This window comes from Ambystoma mexicanum, chromosome 6q (genome assembly GCF_040938575.1).
Source record: "Ambystoma mexicanum isolate Mex_15411 chromosome 6q, UKY_AmexF1_1, whole genome shotgun sequence".
NCBI lineage: Eukaryota > Metazoa > Chordata > Amphibia > Caudata > Ambystomatidae > Ambystoma > Ambystoma mexicanum.
Window position 1 is genome coordinate 1,123,697,789 of NC_090937.1, and position 22,307 is coordinate 1,123,720,095.

Sequence of the window (22,307 nt, forward strand, 5' to 3'; positions counted from 1 at the left end):
AATCAGCTTTGATCGTATACATTGAATAGGCCAAAAACGGAATGACCCGGGTGCAAGACCCAGAGATGTGCTAATAGCAGTAACGTCCTACGGTCAGAAAGAAGAAATATTGAGAGCAGCAAGATTCCACAATGACCTCACAATCAATAGTTCCCATATTCAACTGTATCAAGACCTGGCACTCATCACGCTCCTCAAAAGAAGAATGATGCAGCCAATTACAAAGGTACTACAAGCAAAACAGATGCGATATAGATGGACTCACCCATTCGGCCTCTCATTTATGTGGGAGGGTAAACAGCAGAAGATTACTACTTGTGAGGAGGGCGGTGCAATCATGCAGCTAGAAGAAGTCCAGGAACGTCCGATCACCAGTACACGTCCCAATTCCCAAGACACTGCGAGTAAACCATGGGAATGGTCAATTGAGAAAAAGCGTAAACCAAAAAAAACAGAGAAGCCCAAAATCCAGCAACAGAGCCAAGAATGAAAAGATGCGGAAGGACACTCGAAGAAGAGGCTAACCAGGGAATGTACAGCAGCAGAACAATTATGGAGGTTTACAATACATCAAAACATACGAAACCTACACAGAAAAGAGGGAACAGCACACCCAAAAGGTGGGAGCTGAGAGGGAGAACTGGACGGCGGCAAGTAGAACAAAACGTATCAAAAACTACAGCAACAGCACGAACCCGAGCCCTGGGGCACCAAAAAGTAAACATGGAAGGCACAGACACAACTCAATCCCAGCTTGTAACAGCGCAACCCCTCCTAAACCAAAATGGCTGAGTCGAGTCATATCTCTGAACGTACAGGGCCTGAACTCACCAATAAAACGCCGGGCGATACTAGGCAGGCTGAAATCAATGCAGACGGCGATTGGGCTCCTGCAGGAGAAGCACCTCCTCCCCAAAGATGAAAAGCGCATGTTCAGTCGGTGCTTTCCACAACAATATTTTGCTTCAAGTGGTGAGAAAAAAAGAGGAGTGGCTATACTAAATGGGAAGGCCCTAGACTTTGAAAAACTACAAACTTGCAAAGACAAAGAAGGCAGATACTTGGGGCTTAAAGGGCCGATAAAAGGAAAATTGTACACAATCATAGCAATTTACGCTCCAAATAGCCGCCAAGATGTGTTCATAACGGATCTGCTGGGCAGACTCGGCAGCTGGTGTGTAGGCCAACTGATAGTAGGTGGGGACTTCAACTGCGTTATGGACCCAGTGCTAGATAAGACTCTTCCCCCAACTACCACTGATCAGAAAAACAGACAAGCCCTGGGCCGGTTCTACAGAGAATTAAGAGTGATTGAAACCTGGCGATTCTTCCATGGAGATAGGAGAGAGTACACCCACTACTCAGCGGTTCACCTCGGTTACTCCAGGATAGATATGATCCTAGTATCCACATCATTAGTTCCGCAAATAACGGAAGTAGAAATTGGAGTGGAATATCATTCAGACCATGCACCAGTGATGGTGGGTGTGGACTGGGCAGTGGAAGGGAACAGAGTTAAACTACCTTGGAGATTAAATGAAATTCTCCTAAAAGACATTGCACTAAGAGCCCATATGGAGACCGCCATCAACAACTACTTTACAGAAATCGATAACGGGGAAACGGCCTGGGGGCTAATATGGGACACAGGAAAATCAGTGATCAGGGGAGGATTCATCTCACAAGCAGCGGCATACCACCGCGAAAGAGCACCAATGACAAACCAACTAGAAAAAGAGGTGAAAGCTGCAGAAGCCCAACACAAGACTTGGGGCTCAAGGAAAACCTTAAGAGCACTACGGAAAATCAGAGCTCAACTGGAGAACCACACGGCGGACCAGGTGGCCCAGTCGCTGCTAAAAACAAAACAATCCTACTACATACATGGAGGCAAGGCTAATCGATTCCTGGCAGCAAAACTGAGAAAACAAAAAACCCGGAACTACATAGTGCAGCTAAATGACTCCCATGGGAAACCTCACACAACAGAGCTAGAAAAAAAAAGAAATAATGAAACGATTTCACACGGAACTATTAAAGGGGGAAAATCTAGACTCAGAACATCAACTCAACTATATCAACTCTCTCCAGCTGCCCCGAAAGGCAGAACCAATCTTGGGAAACCAATTACGGCCCAAGAAATCAGCGACGCTATCACAGCACTACCAGCAAATAAGACTCTAGGTCCAGACGGTTTTGGCAATGGCTATTACAATACATTTCGTACAAAATTGCTAGGCCCGCTGTCAAAACTATTCAATACAATTAGAGAAGAGGGGAAGGTCAAGCAAGATATGGGGAAGTCCATAACTATACTACCGCTAAAGCCAGGCAAAGATCCCAAAAACTGTGCAAGCTATCGGCCTATAGCACTGCTGAACTCAGATGTAAAAATCTACACGAACATTTTTGCAACTCGTCTAATGGAAATCCTTCCAAACATAATACAGGATGACCAAGCAGAGTTTATTGCCGATTGACGCACACAAGACAACGTCAGAAGGGCAGTAGACGTCATAGACGCTGGGCGACGTACACAACAATCATTTGCAGTTGCGACTCTGGATGCCACCCGGGCCTTCGACAGCATGGATTGGGGCTATCTGAGTTGGATTTTGGAGCGGTTTGGTTGCGGTCCAGAATTTACGAAAATGGTGCTCGCCAACTACCGACACCCATCGACAAGCTTCAGGATCAATGGTCAAGGCACAGAATTTGTGGAGATTGGAAGGCGCACACGACAGGGCTGCCCTCTCTCTCCCCTAATTTTTGCAATGGCAATGGAACCATGTGCAATGCAGATCCACCAGGACGTCAGTATCAAGGGAGTTACAATAGGTCAGGAAACCCACAAAATAGCCCTATATGCGGACGACATCATGCTCTTCATGGAAGACCCAAAAAATACAATGCCCAGAGCCATGGCCCAGTTGGAGGAATTCAGACAGGTCTCGGGGTTCTCCATAAACCTCTCCAAATCAAAAGCTATGAACATAATGGCAAGGCGAGAGGATGTTGAGGCTCTGGCGAGATCATTCCCGAGGCCCTGGGTTGAAAGAAAACTGGAATATTTAGGAATTCACCTCGCCAGCGATCCACACAAACTATATCAGACAAACATAACACCGCTGTGGAAACAATTACAGGAAGACATGCGCAGATGGGGTTCCCAGGAGCTGTCATGGTTCGCTCGCATCACAGCGGTCAAAATTACCATTCTCCCCTGCCTCCTCTATGTAGTAAGCTCACTGCCAGTGCCAATACCACCAGCCAAGGTCCGGGAGCTGCAGAACGCGGTATTCAAATTCATATGGCATAATAAGAAACCTAGAATCCAGAAACGAATCCTAATGCACTCCTCACATATGGGTGGTCTGGGAGTTCCAGAAATGGACAGATACATTATGGCGGCACAATTAGCGCCAATGCTGAGATGGGCGAAACCAGAAGAACATAAAGGATGGTGCAGAATCGAACAAACAGTCTCAACCATCCCCCTAATAGCCCTTCTGAGCCTGAGCAAAGAAAACCGAAACAACCGAGAATCCTTACTAGAAATGACAAAATGGTCTCTACTAAGCTGGGACAAAGCCCGAAAAAAGAAACACATTCCTGGTGGAATGGGTCCATATACGCCACTGATGGGCAACCTAGATTTCACTCCGGGTCTTCAGCGTGGATATTGAGTGGGCTGGGCAGCGGCAGAAACGACGCACCTGAAAGACATGTACAAAGACGGCGCTCCATTGCTCTTCACAGATTGCCAGTTGAAATTCAATATAGGTGAAAACTAACGCTATAGATATGCGCAAATTAGACACTGGATTACTCACCCAATGGTGAAGAAGGCGGGCATGAGAACACACCATCAGGCCTAGAACTGTCGCTTCAAGAAGGCAACACAGCAAAGGGGGTCTCTAGACTCTACAAACTCCTATCCAACGACCAGCCAACCGACCATCTCGCATACAAAATGAATTGGGAAAGAGATATGCAAGAGTCACTAACGGAGGAGGAATGGTACCAAATATGGGCGCGTGCACACAGCACCTCCAGATGCACTACAATAAAGGAATCTGCATACAAATTGTGCCTTAGATGGTATATGACCCCGAACCGCATCCACAAAATGACAAAGTCTTACTCACCAAACTGTTGGAGGAACTGCGGGGAGAAGGGAGACTTGTTCCACATGTGGTGGACGTGTCCTAAGGCAGTCGCCTACTGGAAGGAAATACTAAGCTACATAAAAGACATTTTAGGAGTGGACCTGCTGAGATCTCCGAAGACAATTCTCCTAGGAGTCCCGATAGAAGGGAAATACGCAATGTCGGGAGCAACAGCCAAACTTATCACCCATCTATTATCAGCAGCCAGAATGAGACTTGCACAAAATTGGAAAAACAAAGAAGGTCCAATTTCAGCATGGTGGTGGTTTAAGATCTGGGGGGTGATGGCTATGGAGAAGATATGCGCCATCAGCACTGGTAAAAACCTAAGATTCCTAACTATATGGAATCCATTTCATGAACATGTACGGGACAGAGAAGCTCATTTCTTTAAACCCTGCCTGCTCCGAAATACACATGTAAGATGAACTCCCTCAAAACGAAGATAATGAGACGCTGAGGTTAAGAAGGGGAAGAAAACTTCAAAAGTTTAGAATCTGAAATGTCAAACAACACTTACAGTTGGGGGAGAGGATGCTATAGAGGTTAAGAGGTTAATAAAAAGTGGGTGAGGGGGGAGGAGGGAGGGAGTGAACTGCGGGGAGAACTTGAGGTAAAGCGTATCCTAGCGATCTGAAAGACACGAACAGGTGTTAAATGTAGAGCATAAGAGTTTAATGTTGTCAAACACTATGTTGTAATTACTTATATGCTTTCGAACCAAAAATAAACATGGTTAAAAAAAAACAGAATTGACTTTCTGTATAAGTGCCTAACAAATGCACAATAAATGAAAACGATTGTAAACGGTGTGGCTTTTTACCTTATTTATCACAGAAAGTGTACTGTAAAATGCACCATTTTAATCTATTATTTTAAAAAAAAAATCTCAGTTGGGAACCCTCCAAACTTCCTGTGATTGGTTTGTGCTTCCTCAATATGCTCAGTCGTTCCTGTGCATGTGACCATGGGCAGAACAGACCCAACTCCCTCTGCAGGCTCCCCTTAGGGTGGGGCCTACTGCATTAGCTCCAGGCCCCACTTGTTACCCAATCCTGGTTAAGCCTCAGGTGAAAACACTCTTTCAACTAAAATAACATAGGTGATACCAGGCTAGACTGAGAGTGGAAGCAATACCTTTCCAATCCTTTCAGGCTTAAAAGCGTCCTTTTGTTGCTATGGAGGCATAACAGGACGGGATGTTGGGGAAGCTTGGCAAGGCAGACAGAAAGGAGCGCAATCAGGTGAAGATGCAGAATCTGGCAGAGGTGGAGTAAAGTGGAGGGGGGTGCATACTTAGTTGGGCCTAAGGTAGCAGAAACTCCTAAGTACGCCACTGCTCGGCTTTTCAAAAGCACTAGTGCACGCGAAACATGTGTAGTCTTGATATCATGGAAATTAACAATATAATCCGATAGTTCGAAAATGCTTGAAAATAAATGGCTTGAATAACAGAGTCTGAGATTTCGTCTATACATATTTGAGAGGCACATATCTCTCTGGGCCGTATGAAGCCCAGCGTTATGGAAACCCCACAGTCATTATAGCTTACAAATACACCGTGAAGTGCCCACTCCCTACGAGATATGGGTTCTATGTCCTTTCATCGACGGGTGTAATTACGATGGTTTTTTACGAGTATTTTTTACCAAAAAAAACTCATCGAAATTGATTTTATTTTTATTTTTGGGGGTCCCCCCAAACCGCCATCCCATAATGTTTCTACCTATTACAGGTATTTACTGTGCACTTTAACCCTGAGACTCAGAAGTGCAACAATAAGTTAGAAAGCCAGAATAATGAAATTTCGTCCATAGGTTTAACACGTATTGCTAGCCCCTCCCCAACAGACAATTGCAATTAGAATTGTTGTTCATTTTCTTTCGCTCATTGAAAAGATAGTCCACAGTCTTGGACTCAGCAGATCAATGCGCTTCAATAATGCACACGGATCTTGAGTTGTAAACTGACTGTTTCATATAAATGAAGTTCATTGAAAATAATTAACCTCAAACTAATGCACAAACCATGGCATATTTATTTTGAATCTTTGGGTATGCCCCGTATCAAAGTTGCGTATATTTAAATATACATGCGGGTTCATGGGATGCTAGAGGCCTCTCAAATTAAAAAGTGCAAAAACAAAATGTGGGAGGCATAATTAAATCGACAGGTGTGCAGCCAACTCAAAATAGCAGAATAATAAAATAGCAAGACACATTTAAAAGTGTACATCTGATTCCGTCAAATTGAATGGTAGGAAACAAAAACTGCACATTTTAAAGTTGCAGTTAAAACGAAATTCTAATTACGCATTTAGATGTAAACAAATGTGAACCTGGAAATGTGGTTTACTGAACGCGGATGTTGAATTCCTTTCTCTCTGTGACTTTTAAAGAAATGAGTGTGGAAGTTGTGCAATAACAGAGTAAACTTGACAACACTGCCTGTTGTGCTTAGTTAATGATGTGTTTACATGTAAGGTTCGCATTTCTAAGTTTTCAAGCACACAGTACAAACTCCATGTCTGCTCACAGCTCACTGAAATAGCTCTCAACACAGAACCTGAGGGTACGACGTTCGTTCATCCGCCATTTTTTTCGCAGCACTTTTTGCCGAAAACCTTTTGCCAAACAAAAACATCTAAAAATATCGGGGGCGCAGCATATAACGGGTAGAGTGGGGTGATGTACAGAGAATAAATAATAGAGAAAAGAATTCGATCATTATTTCAGCAAAACATTTTGGTCAAAAAAAGGGGGCCATGAATGAACATAGAATCGAATTTGAGGTTACTAATCCATGGTAAAATTCTACGCTCGACCGAGTCAAGTTGGGCCACAATGTTTTCGAAGGTTTGTGTCTGCGTGTGTGTGTGTCATTGGGGTCCTTACCAGCAAATACAGGTACCGCCCCCCCCCCCAGTTCATTTGGCTTCATCAAGCTGGTCAATCAGATCAAATCCATCAATGCGGATGCACCTTTTCGGTCCTGTTAGTTATCAGATGGTGATATTTCCATCTGCCTGCCTGTCTGTGTCCTTCCCTGCTCCCACATGCATTGTATGTACCCTACCCTCCTATCCTTCTCATATCTACTATCTTGTCCTGTCTTACCCAGACAGGACAAGAAGTTTAAATCACATACATCATATGTTATCATGTACTCGGTCCAACATATGTCGCTCCAATGGTCACATTTCCATTCAACACATGCTGGCCCCTCATTGGCCACTTTTCTAGTAACTGCACCCCTGTACATAGTTTTTGTGAAGATCTTCTAGCTGAGATGTGTGAGTTAACGAAAGTGAAGACCGTGCTCTGCTTTTGTTTTAGTTTTGACCTGGGGCAGTGCCGGAGTTCACGGGTGTATCTAGTTGGCCACCTTTTCGGCATTCTTGGAGTCCCCATCTTTTGCAGAACCACGGGTCACTAACACGATCTGTGTCTGTGTCTTCACTACAGTCTTGGCCCGTCTTGAAACGTTGTTTGAAATACCATGTCTGTCTGAAATGGATTGTTCTGCTTGTCTCCAGGGGTGGACGGGCCTATAGGGAACTCTGGAGATTTCCCGGTGGGCCTCTACACCCTGGGCCTCTTTTGTGTGGTATTTCCAAATTTTCTCATAGGAAAAGCATTGGGCTTGCTGAAAATGTGTCATATGGGGCCACTTTGTACATTATTTCCAGGGCCTCTTTTGGTCCCCAGTAATTATTTCCAGGGCCTCTTATGGTCCCCAGTAATTATTTCCAGGGCCTCTTTTAGTTCCCAGTCTACCCCTGCTTGTCTCATTGTGAATGATTGAGCTGACGAGGCGTCAGTAAATAGGCACACTTGTCATAGGCTTTAACTATGTAAATTGCAATGTATTTTCCATCTTGTTATTCCAGGTTAACAAGTTACCCCTTTACCTTTTGACCGATTGAAATAAAGGTTTTCTCAAGACCATGTTGTGCATGGAAATGGTCTGGCCTTTAGCACATTTTAAAATAAAATGCAAAAATCGCGTAAAACCCCACCTTATGCCCAGTTTGCGCACACAAGGGTAGTTCCTGGACACATGAGAACTGTCCCTAGGCAATCGAGGCTGCACTTGGCATATGATGAGAACACCTGGCCATGTTATATGCTGTATGAGGGGCTATAACGAGCCTAGAGTAGAATATCAGTATCTGGGCATATAATGCTGTAGCTTGCCTGAATATTGCTGGGATATGAGCGTTTACCTGGCATAAAATGACAGTACCTAGGCATCTGAGGGGAACACCATGGCATGTAAGGCTATACCTCGCATATGATGCCTATTTATGGCATGTGAGTTCAGAACTGGCAAGCGTGTGACTATTGGTAGGAGACGGAACTTGGCGTATGATAAAAGCACCTGGGCATGGGAGGCCCAGCATGAATTACATATATTGATTACACTTTGCATGTAATGCTATAACTGACATGAAATCCAACGTGTTCTTGTGTATGAGGATGCCGTTGGAATATGATAAAATATAAACATGAGAGCCGCCTCTATTACTATCCATGAAATGTGAGGCTATAATTGGTGTACGACAGCAGTAACTGACCATCCTAGGACATACTGGCACCTGATGGGAATGCCTCTAGCATATGAAGGGTCTGCATAGCAGTACCGCCCATCTGGCACATCACTACAGCACCTCATTAATATATAGTTGGTAAATAAAATAGCCTATTCATTGTCTGCTTTGGTAACGTTGTTATTTTTTTCTTATTACTCTTACATGTAATGTTCTTTCTCCATGTGGTAGCAGTCCCTGTGATGTAATGATAGTCATCGGTCATGCCATTTCAGCATGTGTGTGATGTCACGTCCGCGACTCGTGGTATCTTGCCGAATTCATGTAATTGTTGTTCGAGCACCTTTTAATTTTTACAAGGGACATCATATGGAAGGATGGGATCTTCGGCAAATGTTACTGCATTTGAGATTATGCTATCTAATTAAATTAACTTCTTGATTAATGGGTTTCTTTTTTTCAGGCATGTATGTCGAAATAAAAGCAAAGTTGCACTTCACTGCACAAAAGAAGGTAAGGGGAATGTGATCTTTAAGTTTCTCTCTCCCTCGCTCTTTCTATCCACGCCTACACACACCCCTGCCCCCACTCACACACTTCTTTTTTTCCCTCGTGACATGTCTAGTATATATCTATTAAGTGACATTATGAAGGTCAAATATTGTGATTGACAGATAAATATGTGTTCTGTTTATGCAGTGTTATGCATTATTGCGTGTTAAATTAGTTAGTACACCATGGAGAAAAGGACGACCTCTCCCTTAGCAGGCTCAGCCACCCTCGGTTGGACTGTCCTAGGCCATGTAGGCAACTGCATGGGACACCACCCAGCAGGGGAATCACCGATTGTGCTCATAATGTCCGGTGTGGTGTCACTGTGAGAAGTACGTATCCTTACCTTTTAAACCAAAATCTAGTTCCCCAAATCTTTTTTCTTTTTTTGATTGAAGCTATCCGAGGGGATTTCTCGCCTTTACTTGTATCCGTATACTTGGGTTTTTTTTTTTTTTTTTTATTGGTCAAAAAGCTATTAACCTTTAGTAACACACATACATGATGGATGAGGAAAGAAGAACAAGAGAGAAAAGAACAAAAAAAAAAACCTGCGTAGAAAAGAATAAAAAGTAAAAAGGTATACTTCAGCCTATTGTCCGCATCATGATTATTCTAATTAAAACAATTAAAAAGAAGACTTTAGATTAAGAGAAAATTAAACAGCGCTAAATATCGAGATTTCTGTCCATATTCAGAGCTCTAAAAAAGTTGCAACTGCCCACAGAGGTAGTGGATGCAGAAAGGCAGTATATGGCCTCTGAATCACTATTCTTGAATACATAAGCACATTTTCTAGAAACATTCCCTCCCAGTCCTTGTTCAGAGCCGCAATGAATTAACAATTGTTTTATTGTTTCTCGCTGCACCTTATCTTGACAATACCTACAGAAGAGCCACTCCTCATTTACCAGACCATATCCAACCAAGATCTCTTTTGTGGAAAGCAAATTCCACCTAAACCTTATTAAAAAAAATGGCAGGTATTTTTTTCGGGGTAAATCGACAAAGAAGCGGCCAACGTGCCTTGCTTTTTGTGATCCCCCCTAAGGTGGCCCATCAAGAGATATTTGTGAAATTCCTCTACAGTGTGCACCGAGTCTAAGTCGTAAAGAGCCTATTTCACCTTGCACAGATTTCCCACTAATTCTACCAGGTCACAGCCACATTCCATACTTGTTCGATTTAGCCATTTTCTCAGCTCTGGGGATCTAACAAGTCTGCTGGGATTGAGAAGGATGAACACTAGAGGCATTAGGGGCAAGTTAGAACGCTGTCCCAAACCCGGCCTGCCCACCCCTAGTGTCATCAACCGACTTTATCCATACAAGATGGCGGCACAAAGGAGGGATAAAGACTACCCAGGCAGGAAGTATGCTCCCAGACAGGCCGTGGGTGCCAACAATACTGGAAGTGGAAGCAACTCCCCAGGGCATCATGAATCAAACAGAAAATAAAATGGTCTCAGGTGAAAGAAGAGATTAGTATTTTGGGGGCACTCTCCTTTTTCAATTATCTCTGTACTAGTTTCCTCAGCCACCTTGTTCAAAGTTTGTTAGGTTTTTAACGTGTTTGGATGGCTTCAATAAGGCCTGTATCTTTTTTTCGCCTCGAATACTAAGGTCACATCTAAAGTCAAGTGGAGTTTACATTTTAAGATGGATGTTGCAGCCTGTTCCTTTTACAGGGCTAAGCGCTCAACTCGTTCCTTGGTGCTGACTTTCAAATAGGGGAATGCAGGTTCCTGTTTTATGGCTGTTGCTAAGGTTCGTCTTTGGGAGGCTGAACTCATGCTTTGCACCACCCCCCACCCCCACCACAGCTATTAACACTAAAGCTTGGCCATAGGAACTTTTTGGTCCAGAGAAAATGTCAGTGTGTATTGCTCACAAGGAATGAAACGTGTGCATATGCAAGACGTGCAACAGAATACAGGTGATGAGAGGGGGTTAGGGAATTGGAGGCAGGAGTAGCAGATGAAGTGGAAGCATTTAGTCAATTATGTAAGCCTGCAAGGACTAGTCTCTTATGGTGGCGCAAGGATGTTGCATTAGAAGGGAATAGACTTGTCCCGCTTAATCTTTTTATAAGTCTTGGCTATTTTTCCCTGATGGCCTGGCAAATGTTATTTTAAAAACGAGACCTTGAGTTCTGGGCTAAAATTATTCGTCACTATCATGGAGAACAATTATCGGACTGATTTCTGGAAAAAGGCTACACTGATTCTGGTCTATAAGAAACAGACTTGCAATGATCCTGACGAGTGCCGCTTACCGGCCTTACTAGATATCCCAGTCATATTTTTTCTACTCTGGTTCTGAAAGAACTCAAAGCGTGGGTTAAGAGCAATGGGATACTGAATGACTTTCAATCAGGGTTTAGAGGTGGGTCTTCTACGACACACAACACCCTGATCTTAAACATTGTGATAAAGAATGCAAGAATGAAGAACAATCCCCCCCTATTAATGTTATATGTTGACTTCTCTGCTGCGTTCGACACCTTCAACAACCAAATATTGTGGGTCAAACTGAAAAAGATGGACATACTGGAGGGCCTGCTCTCAATAATTGTTCAGTTACACACTGACACCAGAGTACAGGTCAAGTTAAACAGTATGCGGGCCATGGCATTAGATATGCCAACTCAAAGAGGATTAAAACAACGATGTGTGCTGACCCCCATGTTGTTCAACCTGTACCTGGCTAACCTACCTAACATTTTGGCGGAGACTAAATTGGGAGATGGGCACATGGCATGGATGTCATTCGCAGAGGATGTAGTGGCGTTTTACCAGACCTATGCAGGCATGAAGCGCATCCCTCTATGAATATACACATTGTTCAGGGTAGTATTGAATGTATGGTCGTCTATACTTTTCTGGGGCTGGTTACTCTGGCCGAAAAAGGGTATCAGGACTTAATGGACTCTAAACTCAGGAAAGCAAGTAATTTGATGATGGTACTTAGGAACTTTGAAAGTAAAACTGCAGGATACACCCGTAAAGGCATTGTCATGGCATACAAACAGAGCTTTATAACTGCTACTATGTATGGTCTGGAAGTCAGTCGTGGGCTACACCAGACATGGCTGCACAAGCTTGAGTGTAAAATATGGAGACGTATCCTCAGGGTGTCACAGGGAGTACCTGTAGAAGTCATAAGGCTTGAGCTTGGCCTACCATCTATTCACACCAATGTCTGCATTAGAAGGAGCCTCCTGTACATTAAAGCTAGGACAAACCCTGTGTATCCTTTAATAATGCTGGTGGGCAAAGCTTATAACATGGGATGGAAGGCAGCACTGATGTTAAGGAAACAAATGAGACATATTTCAGTAACATTGGCTGGATCCTGTGACGATTCATGGGTTCTCGTCACTTCTCCCCAGAGGGGAGTCCTTCCCTATGGGGCTTAAGAAGATGAAACTGCTACCCAATAGTCCCCCCCCCCACGGGTGGTAAAAAGTAGGACCACTTCATAGGGAGAGCCTCCCGTCCTGTGAAAGACCTCCTTAAACCCTTGTTCCTAGACGCCATGGCTATTGACTCCTTCCTTCCAACCTGAAACTAGTAGTGTGTGTTATTGTGAAGTCTATACTATCACCTCTGTAGGACCAGATAGGACTTAGACGAAGAAGAACCAAACAAGCAAACAAAACAGTAGCAGGGATCACCAAAGAACTGACAAGGTGGCCGCTAGGAGGCATGAAGAAAACTTCACAGGCATTGACGATAGACCTTGACGCTGCGCTGGGGTGGGCCCAGAAATATAAAGTAAAGACAGAGGAAAGACTAGGTGTGTTCTCGAGCAGGAAGAGCAGCGAGGGTAGCTGGCGTCTGTCTAACAGAGCCGGGAAATTCAAACCTGTGCTACCCAAAACATCAAGAGAGAGTCGGTCTCTGAAGAAGAAGCCGAAAGGAATTGCGCGAGCTTGAGTAAGCCTGACTCGCTGCAGAAGCAGGAAGACTCCAGCATTGATGTGGCCTCTCCCAGGTGGAGTGTGGAGTCCATAAAGCACACAGAGTTCACTGCAGCAATGGCTCAATGGAGCTGCAGAGGCCAAAGTGGAGGAAACCGGGAATATGAGCGGAACAAACAGTGCCCTGAGACCTCAAAGAGCCGCCAGCGCTCCCCAGTGAAGATACAGGTAAAAGGAGTTGCGGGAAGGCCAGATGGGGTCCAGGGAGCCCGAAGAATCCAATATTCCTTGGGAGTGATATCCCTCATCACAGTATTGATACCAAGAATCAAGCATTCATTGGGAGTGATCTCCCTCATCACAGTGGTGACACGTGAAACCATAAATCTCAAGAGTGCCTCGGGAGTGAACGCCCTTGACACAGTGGGAAACTCAGCATATGTGAAAAATGCCAAAAGGACCAAATACTGTCGGGGAGTAATCTCCCCAACAGTCAAGATATAAAAAGTCCTGATAAAGTATCAGCAAAAAGAAGAGTGGATAAAGCCCTAACACCATTGTTCACGAATCCTTGGGAGGAAGAAAAGAGACTTCTCAAGACTTGTGCAAAGGACTATCCCGGGATAGTCTACAAAACTCTTTCAGATAAGTGAATAGAAGGGAGTCATTCCCCTGGTCTAACCGTATTTGTTAATCATAAAAAGTCATGATAAAGTGCCAGCAGTAAGAAGAAGAATTGATAACTCCTTAACTGTGTTTGCAAATCGTTGGGAGGAAGTAAAGAGACTTCTAAAAACTGGTACACCGAACTATCAAAGGACAGTCTCCAAACCTCTTCCATACAGACCAGGAGAAGTGAGTCATCCTCCTGGTCTAGAGATATTTGGTAAATCAGACCCTATTCCAAGAAACTGCTGTTAAGTCAGCCAAAGACTGAATTGTCTCGCCAGGAGAACTGATCCATTCTCCTGGTGCCTTGGATAAGAAGTCCAATGAACCCTTTGTTTCATGGTTTATTTGTTAGTGGTAGCGATAGAGTAGTTGGTTTAGACAGAGTACGGTGTATTGGTTTTTGACTTTCATCCTGATAAGCATCCGAGTTATTTCGTGGTTAGGTAGGGAAAACCCCTCTGAAAATAGGGAGAGCCAGGTTCCTTTTCTTTGAATAAAAGTCTATAGCCCAAACGATACCACCTTGTCAGCATCCTTACTCCATCACGCCAGAGTCCCCGACTGGGGAAAAGGGTTTTTAACTGGATAGAGCTGGTCAAGAAAGCTAGAGAGCATGACTGGATGTCCTCGCCTCAACATAAAACAAAGCTGGAAAGCCTTTCAAGGTTCTCTAGATAGGAACATACATTTCGAAGGGATTGTGTCCTCTGACGTATTCAACATCTATGACAGGTAATGTCCACAGCTGTGGTGCTTCGGAAAATTTTTGGCGTCTGCGTCCTGCGTCGATGATGTCGATACGCCCCTCGAGGACCTTCGGCCGACGTCACCGGATGTTCTATGTAGGACTCACGATGCCCGTAGCTTCAGTTCCGTTTTTTCCACGAACGTGTTCGCTTCGGAATCTAGGCGCGCCTCGTTTCTTCTACTGTTGGATCGGTTCTTGTGAGAATTACGGCTTCATCTTCTTCTACCCCGAGGTCAAGAAGTGCCATAGCTGCCGTTCCAAGATGTCGCTTACGGACCCGCACAACGTCTGCCTGTGGTGCCTCGGCGAGGACCACGCTACCCATGACTGTGACGAATGCCAGGATGTCGAAAGCCTTGCGAGAGCGGAAGAAGAAGCTATCTGTAGGTAGGGTTTCCAAACCCCGTAAGTTGAAATCCGCTGGGCTTTCGACCAACAATTCGAGGGGCGACTCTCCGTGTCGGCATAAGTCCAGGGGGTCTCGGTCCCAGAGTGGTTCCCGCCATTCCCCTGCCTCTCCTAGGCACTCGCGGAAGCGCTGTCACTGGTCGCCTTCCCCGTCGTCGTCCGAGGACTCCGCCAGATGCCAGGTAGATTGTCCCAACAAGCATTAATCTCTGGCAGAATGGGACGCATTTCGTAAGGAGATGATGGTGATTTTCGAATCACAGGGTTCCGTTCCGTCCGCGCCTTCGAGAGAAGCCGGCAAGGAACGCGCTAGTGCCACCGCTCGCATGCCTTCGGGCTTGGGCGGTCGGTGCAATCATCGGGAGCCGTCGAGGTCCCGATCGGACAAGGTCGATCGCTCTAGTCATGCCCGCTCCAGGTCCAGGTCCTCTATGCCCTTGAGGACGTTGGAGCCTGTGAGGCCCTCTAAGAAGGCATCGACGCCGTCAGCGCCATATCCGTCGAAGGACTCTCTCGAGGCTGCGGCTCAGAGGAAGTCATCAACGCCATCGGTGCCGAGGCAGTCGAAGGACTCGCTCGGGGCTCCGGCCTTGTGTCAGGCTGAGAAGGTCCTGTGTCCGCGGAAGCTGCTGAACCCCCGACAATCCCCCTGAAATGTAATTCTCAGAACTAGATTTAAATTCAGCTCTGCAAACTACACCCCAAAGGGAAAGGGGGAAGTGGATAACAAAACAACACCAGGCAGACTGCGTCAAGGCTAACCAAAGCTGAACCTGCAGAGGATATAAGAAAAGCAGATACAAATCCTTTTATTACTTACTTAACCTTAAGAGTGGGAAAGACTTTAAATCCTTAACTAATAATTAAGAATCATACCTGGTCCTTCTCTTGAAATTTCTTAGAGAAGCTTGTAAAGAAGCTGAAAATCACTCTTACTTGAGTCTCTTGAAATTCACAGCAACTTCTTAATTTGGGCAAACCTGGATAGTTTGGCTCTTTGCCTTTTTTCCAATATTCACTAGTTGTCCAGTTAAATAGTCTTTACTTTTTCTTTCTTTTTCTTTCAAACTTTTCTTTTGTTTTTTCAAACTTTTTACAATTCAATATAGTTTGTGTATTCTTGAAGAAACATGTGCAAAACACACACGCGGATAATCTCAATTCAGAAGATTTGCACGTTAAAACTTCCTGCGTTGAAGAACTCGGACACTGTAAGAAAAGATCACGCGCAAAAACACACGCGCTTGAAAAAACACGCGAAGCAGAATTCACTCGCAAAAGGAAACATGCGCAGATAACATGCGCACGCTTGTAAACTCCCCGCAGACGAATTTCCGCGCCTATTCACAGGCGCCTTATAACCCACGCGCAATGAGTTCACACGCTGTCGAGTAAACGCGTGGAAAAATCACACGTGCGGATAATCACACACGCAATTGAGTTCTCGCGCTGAAGCACACGCGCTTGAAAGCACACGCGCTGTAGAGTTCACACGCGGCAAACAGATCCTCGCGCTTGGAAACACATGCGCTAAGAAAACACACGTGCAATAGAGATCTCACGAGGTGAGCCGATTCTCGCGCTAGGAATTACACGCGCTGGAAAACATACGCGCTATAGAGTTCTCACGCGGTGAGCCGATTCTCGCGCCAGGAAGCTCACGCGCTAGAAAACACACGCGCAAAGGTTCAACGGTTAGTTTTCGGACTACACGCAGTACGCGTTTCTTTCTAATAGCGTTCAAGCGCACTCAGAAAGTTTCCAAAGAAAATAAATTCAAAGGTAAAACTCCACGAGTTCTCACTTAAATGTCATTAAGATCAACAGAGCTGCAGTTAAAACAAAGTCACTTATCTCCAGAACAAAAGATCTTCAGAGTTTCCTGTCTTCAAAACAAATTCCTGACAGCTGATAGCTTCTCCTGAAACCCCCAAAAAAGTAGCCGCTCAACTGCTAACGCCTGAAGGATAAAATCCACCAGGCCCAAGTCTAAAGCAGGAGCAGCCACTAAACACGTCCTCTCAGCTGGGGTTTAGATGATGAAAGGCAAAGAGTGACAGTTTAGAATGTTCATTGTTGTTCAGCAGTGTTTTCTAACCAATCAGAGCTGTCACTGTGAAACTCCATTTTGCCTTGGGTCAGAACCAGGATTCTGAATCAGGAAGTTAAGGCCAAACCAACTACAATAGAAAACTTCCCACCCACACAAGGCTAATCTAAAAAGGATAATAAAAGAGAAATAATGGGAAAGGAACTTAAATAAAGGAAAATAGCCTGAATAGGGGAAGGAAACCTGACAGTACCCCCCTCCTAATGCCCAGTCTCTGGGCCTACCTTATGTGGATTTTTAGCATGAAACTTAGCGACTAAACAGGGAGCATGTACATCAACTGAATCTTCCCATGAACGTTCCTCAGGTCCATATCCCTCCCAATCAATTAAATACTGCAACCTTCCCCTCACTTTCCTGGAATCCAAAATTTGTTTAACCACAAATTCCTCAGATGAATCCTCCAAAATCACAGGGGAAGGTGGTGTTCTAAATCTAGTTCCTGAACAAACCGGTTTTAAAGGGCTAACATGGAAAGTAGGATGTACCTTCAAATGCTTGGGTAATTTCAATCGTACTGCCACAGGATTGATGATTCTCTCTACCTCGAATGGGCCTACAAATCGTGGACTGAATTTATTCTTCCCCTTAATTTTTAGGTACCGGGTAGAAAGCCAAACTAAGTCTCCCACCTTATATTCAGGACCAGCCTTCCTTCTCAAATCAGCACACCTTTTATATTTCAACTTGTTTTCTCCTAGCACCTTTTTTGCTCTATCCAAGTTATTCTTCATTACCAACAAACGATCTTCCACTCTAGGATTCCCGGAATCCTCCAACACCTCAAAACTCAGAAAACAAGGATGAAACCCACGACCCAAAAAGAAAGGGGACATAGAAGTAGCATCTTTACCACAATTGTTGTAAGAGAATTCTGCCAACCATACCAAATCCACCCATTCCTCTCCAGCTTGTATATAACACCTTAAAAACTTCTCCAATTCCTGATTTACTCTTTCCACTTGTCCATTAGTCTCCGGATGATACCCAGAAGTCAAACTAACGTCTACCCCAAGTTTCCTACAGAAGGCCCTCCAAAATTTTGAAATAAATTGAGATCCCCTATCAGAGATAACTTGACTTGGGAGTCCATGCTGTGAACCACACCTTGCAAAAAACTATGAGCCAGTTTTTCCGCGGTAACCTCTCCCTCCATTGGTAAAAAATGCGCTTCTTTAGTAAGGAGGTCCACCACAACAAGAATGGTAGTACAACCCTTATCTTGAGGGAGATCAACAATGAAATCCATAGAAATAGTGTGCCAAGGACGAGGAGGAACAGGTAATGGCTCCAATAAACCATGCGACTTCCCAACCTGACTTTTTGCTTGTGCACAGACTACACAAGTTTTAACAAAGTTCAATGTGTCTTGGCGAATTTTTTCCCACCAAAAGTTCCTTCGAACCAATTCCAGAGTTTTTCTGAAACCAGGATGTCCTGATAAAATGGATTCATGACAATTTCTCAAAACCTTTTCTCTTAACTCTTCAGTAGGTAAATAAAGCTTGTTATCAAAAAATGGAAGACCGTCATTCAAACTTCTGGCTGGATCCAGTTTCACCCACTCCTCCATCTTCTGCAAGGACATATTCTGGCGAACTTCATTCAAAAAATCCATTTCTTTTATGGCTCCTGCTAACAAAAAACGTTCTGGAGCAATTGGAGGTTCTGGCTCCAGAATCTTTCTCTCCTCACAACCAGGAAATTGGCGGGATAAGGCATCAGCTTTTTTGTTCTGACTTCCGGGTTTAAAAGTCACAACGAAATCATAATCGGCAAAGAATAAGGACCAACGAAGTTGTGGTGGAGTCAAGGTTCTTGCAGATTTTAAAAACAATAAATTTCGATGATCCGTAAGAATCGTTACCGTATGTCTTGCCCCTTTCAGAAAATGCCTCCATTCTTCAAAGGCGGACTTTATTGCTAATAGTTCACGATCTGCAATTGTATAGTTCACTTCAGCAGCTGAAAACTTCCTAGAAAAGAATGCAACTGGATGTAGTTGACCAGTAGTTTCATTCCTTTGAGAAAGCACCGCCCCTAACGCTAAATTTGAAGCATCCGCCTCCACAAAAAAAGGTTTAGAGAGATCAGGATGAATTAAAATCGGACTAGAAGTACATTTTTGTTTTAACTCTTGAAAAGCTTTTTCTGCTTCAAGGTCCCAGTCAAATTTCACTCCTTTTTTCAAAAGTCTCGTTATAGGAGCAACCAGCCGAGAAAAACCTTCGATAAATCTCCTATAAAAATTGGCAAACCCTAAGAAACTTTGTATTTCTTTAACCTTAGTAGGAGAGGGCCAATCAAGAACTGCTTGAATTTTTTTAGGATTCATTTCTAAACCCTTAGGTGAAATTATAAAACCTAAAAACTCCACCGAATCTGTATGGAATTGACTTTTTTCCAATTTGGCAAACAAATGGTTTTCTCGCAGCTTTTGTAAGACTAAGCGAACATGTTTCTGATGTTGATCCAGGTCAGAAGAGAAAATCAAAATATCATCGATGTACACGACCATAAAAATATCCAGGTATTCTCTAAAAACCTCATCACTAAAAAATTGGAAAGCCGATGGAGCATTACATAAACCGAATGGCATAACTTGGTATTCAAACAGCCCAAACCTGGTCTTAAACGCTGTCTTCCATTCGTCCCCTTCCTGCACACGCACAAGATGGTAAGCTCCTCTCAAATCTAATTTAGAGAAAATATTTGCTCCTTGTATTTGATTAAGCATTTCCGAGATGAGAGGAAGAGGATACCGGTTCTTAACAGTGACTTTAACTGCTCGATAATCTATGCAAGTTCGAAGCGTTCCATCCGGTTTTGGTACAAAAAATAAAGGAGAGGCCGCTGGTGACTTAGAGTGACGAATAAACCCTTTGGCCAAGTTTTCCGTCAAATATTCTTTTAAATAATCATTCTCTTTCTCTGTAAGAGCATATACTCTACTACTAGGCAAAATTGCTCCTGGCTCCAGTTCAATTTTACAATCAAAGGGCCTATGGGGTGGTAATTCTTCTGCCACTTTCTCATCAAACACGTCCCAAAAATCTTTATAACACTGGGGAAGTTGACCCACTACAGCTCCCACATCATGGCATCCAATTCCAGTCTCAGCCAGAAAACTAGAAACTGAATTACTTTGTTTGACATCTTCCTCAAAGAGACTTCCTGAAAAGCAATTCTCTTTACAGAAATCTGACTGCATGTCAATTGTCCTAGCACTCCAATCAATCAGAGGATTATGGAGAGTAAGCCAAGGCATCCCCAAAATAATCTTTAACAAAGGAGCATCAATTAACTCGAACGAAATTATATCTCTCTGACCTCCTGATAACTCCAAAGTTAAAGGACCAGTTCTGTGAGTAATAGGACCAGAAGATAGAGACGTACCATCAACAGCCCTAGCTTGCTCTACAACCTCTTTCTGAAGAATTGGAATTCCCAAAGATTTTGCCAGACCCCAATCCATGAAATTCCCGGTGGCACCTGAGTCAATCATAACGGGACCATTTCCTTTACACTCCAACTCAAAGAACAAGGATACATTTACGGTTATATGGGGAACCGCTGTCTGCACAGTATTGGCGATCTGTTGTATCTTGACCGCTGAAGTAGAAGTCTTCTTGGGAGTGTAAGGACAGTTCCCTAAAAAGTGCCCACCTCTTCCACAATATAAACACAGATTGTTATCTCTCCTCCTAGCCTTTTCTTCCACAGTTAAAGGACTTCGGCCCCTGGGAGGTGGATTATTCCCTTTGGATCTACTCTCTACTTTAGATCTATCCACTCTAACTAGAGACTTTACGTCACTCTGACAATGACGCCTCTCTGCCTTCCTTTCACTCAAACGAAAGTCCAATTGAATAACCAAATCAATTAGACCTTCACAAGTAGAAGGGCGTTCAACCACTCCAGACAATGCATCCTTTAACTCATCTCTAAGGCCCCGATAAAACAACGAGGCCTGTTTATCCTCGGGCCACTTGCTTTCTAACACAAGGGACTTAAATTGTGTTATATAAGCAACCAAGTCTCTATTACCTTCTTTGATTTCTAAAAGTTCACCATCCACTTCCAGAGATAACTGTCTTCTATCAAACATCTTTCGGAATATCTCTAAAAAACTGGTGTAATTTCCTAAAACCGTACTCTTTTGACTCACCAGCAACCCAGCCCAAGCAGATGCCTCCCCAGAAAGATAGGACAACATAAAAGTTATCTTAGATGCATCCGAGGGAAATAATTCTGGTCTACTCATAAAATGTAATTCACATTGCGTCAAAAACACCCTAAACCTCTTGGGGTCCCCATGATAACGTTCTGGAGGGGCCAAAGGAACTGGCATAATTAAACTCCTTACCCCTTCTGCCACTGGAGGGGCCCATTGTATTTGAGGTAATTGATCTCCACCTTCCCTTTCTAACTCAGGTGGAGAACCAGCACCCCCTGAAACCTCATCCTCTCTCCTTTCTCCCCTCTGTTGAATTTGTGTTACTTTAACACTCAAGTCATCCACCTTTTGACTAAGTAATGCATTTTCATCCCGAGATATTTTCAACTCCGCCCGTAACTCCCTGATCAAAGATCCTAACGCCTCCATGGATTTGTCGGGGTTCAAGACAGCTCGGGCGGACAAAATTATTTGCCTTTCATTCTGTCAGGCTGAGAAGGTCCTGTGTCCGCGGAAGCTGCTGAACCCCCGACAATCCCCCTGAAATGTAATTCTCAGAACTAGATTTAAATTCAGCTCTGCAAACTACACCCCAAAGGGAAAGGGGGAAGTGGATAACAAAACAACACCAGGCAGACTGCGTCAAGGCTAACCAAAGCTGAACCTGCAGAGGATATAAGAAAAGCAGATACAAATCCTTTTATTACTTACTTAACCTTAAGAGTGGGAAAGACTTTAAATCCTTAACTAATATTTAAGAATCATACCTGGTCCTTCTCTTGAAATTTCTTAGAGAAGCTTGTAAAGAAGCTGAAAATCACTCTTACTTGAGTCTCTTGAAATTCACAGCAACTTCTTAATTTGGGCAAACCTGGATAGTTTGGCTCTTTGCCTTTTTTCCAATATTCACTAGTTGTCCAGTTAAATAGTCTTTACTTTTTCTTTCTTTTTATTTCAAACTTTTCTTTTGTTTTTTCAAACTTTTTACAATTCAATATAGT

General features: G+C 43.8%; 1 protein-coding gene across 4 annotated transcripts in view; it reads left to right on the forward strand.

Moving 5' to 3' along the window:
• CORIN (corin, serine peptidase) overlaps positions 1–22,307 on the forward strand; it is a 1,135,185-nt gene that overhangs the window by 1,032,491 nt on the left and 80,387 nt on the right. For all 4 annotated transcript variants that reach the window (XM_069631711.1, XM_069631714.1, XM_069631713.1 and 1 more), the window contains one exon: positions 9,182–9,231. In XM_069631711.1, coding sequence (XP_069487812.1) covers positions 9,182–9,231 — 50 coding nt within the window. The remainder of the gene's footprint in view (positions 1–9,181; positions 9,232–22,307) is intronic.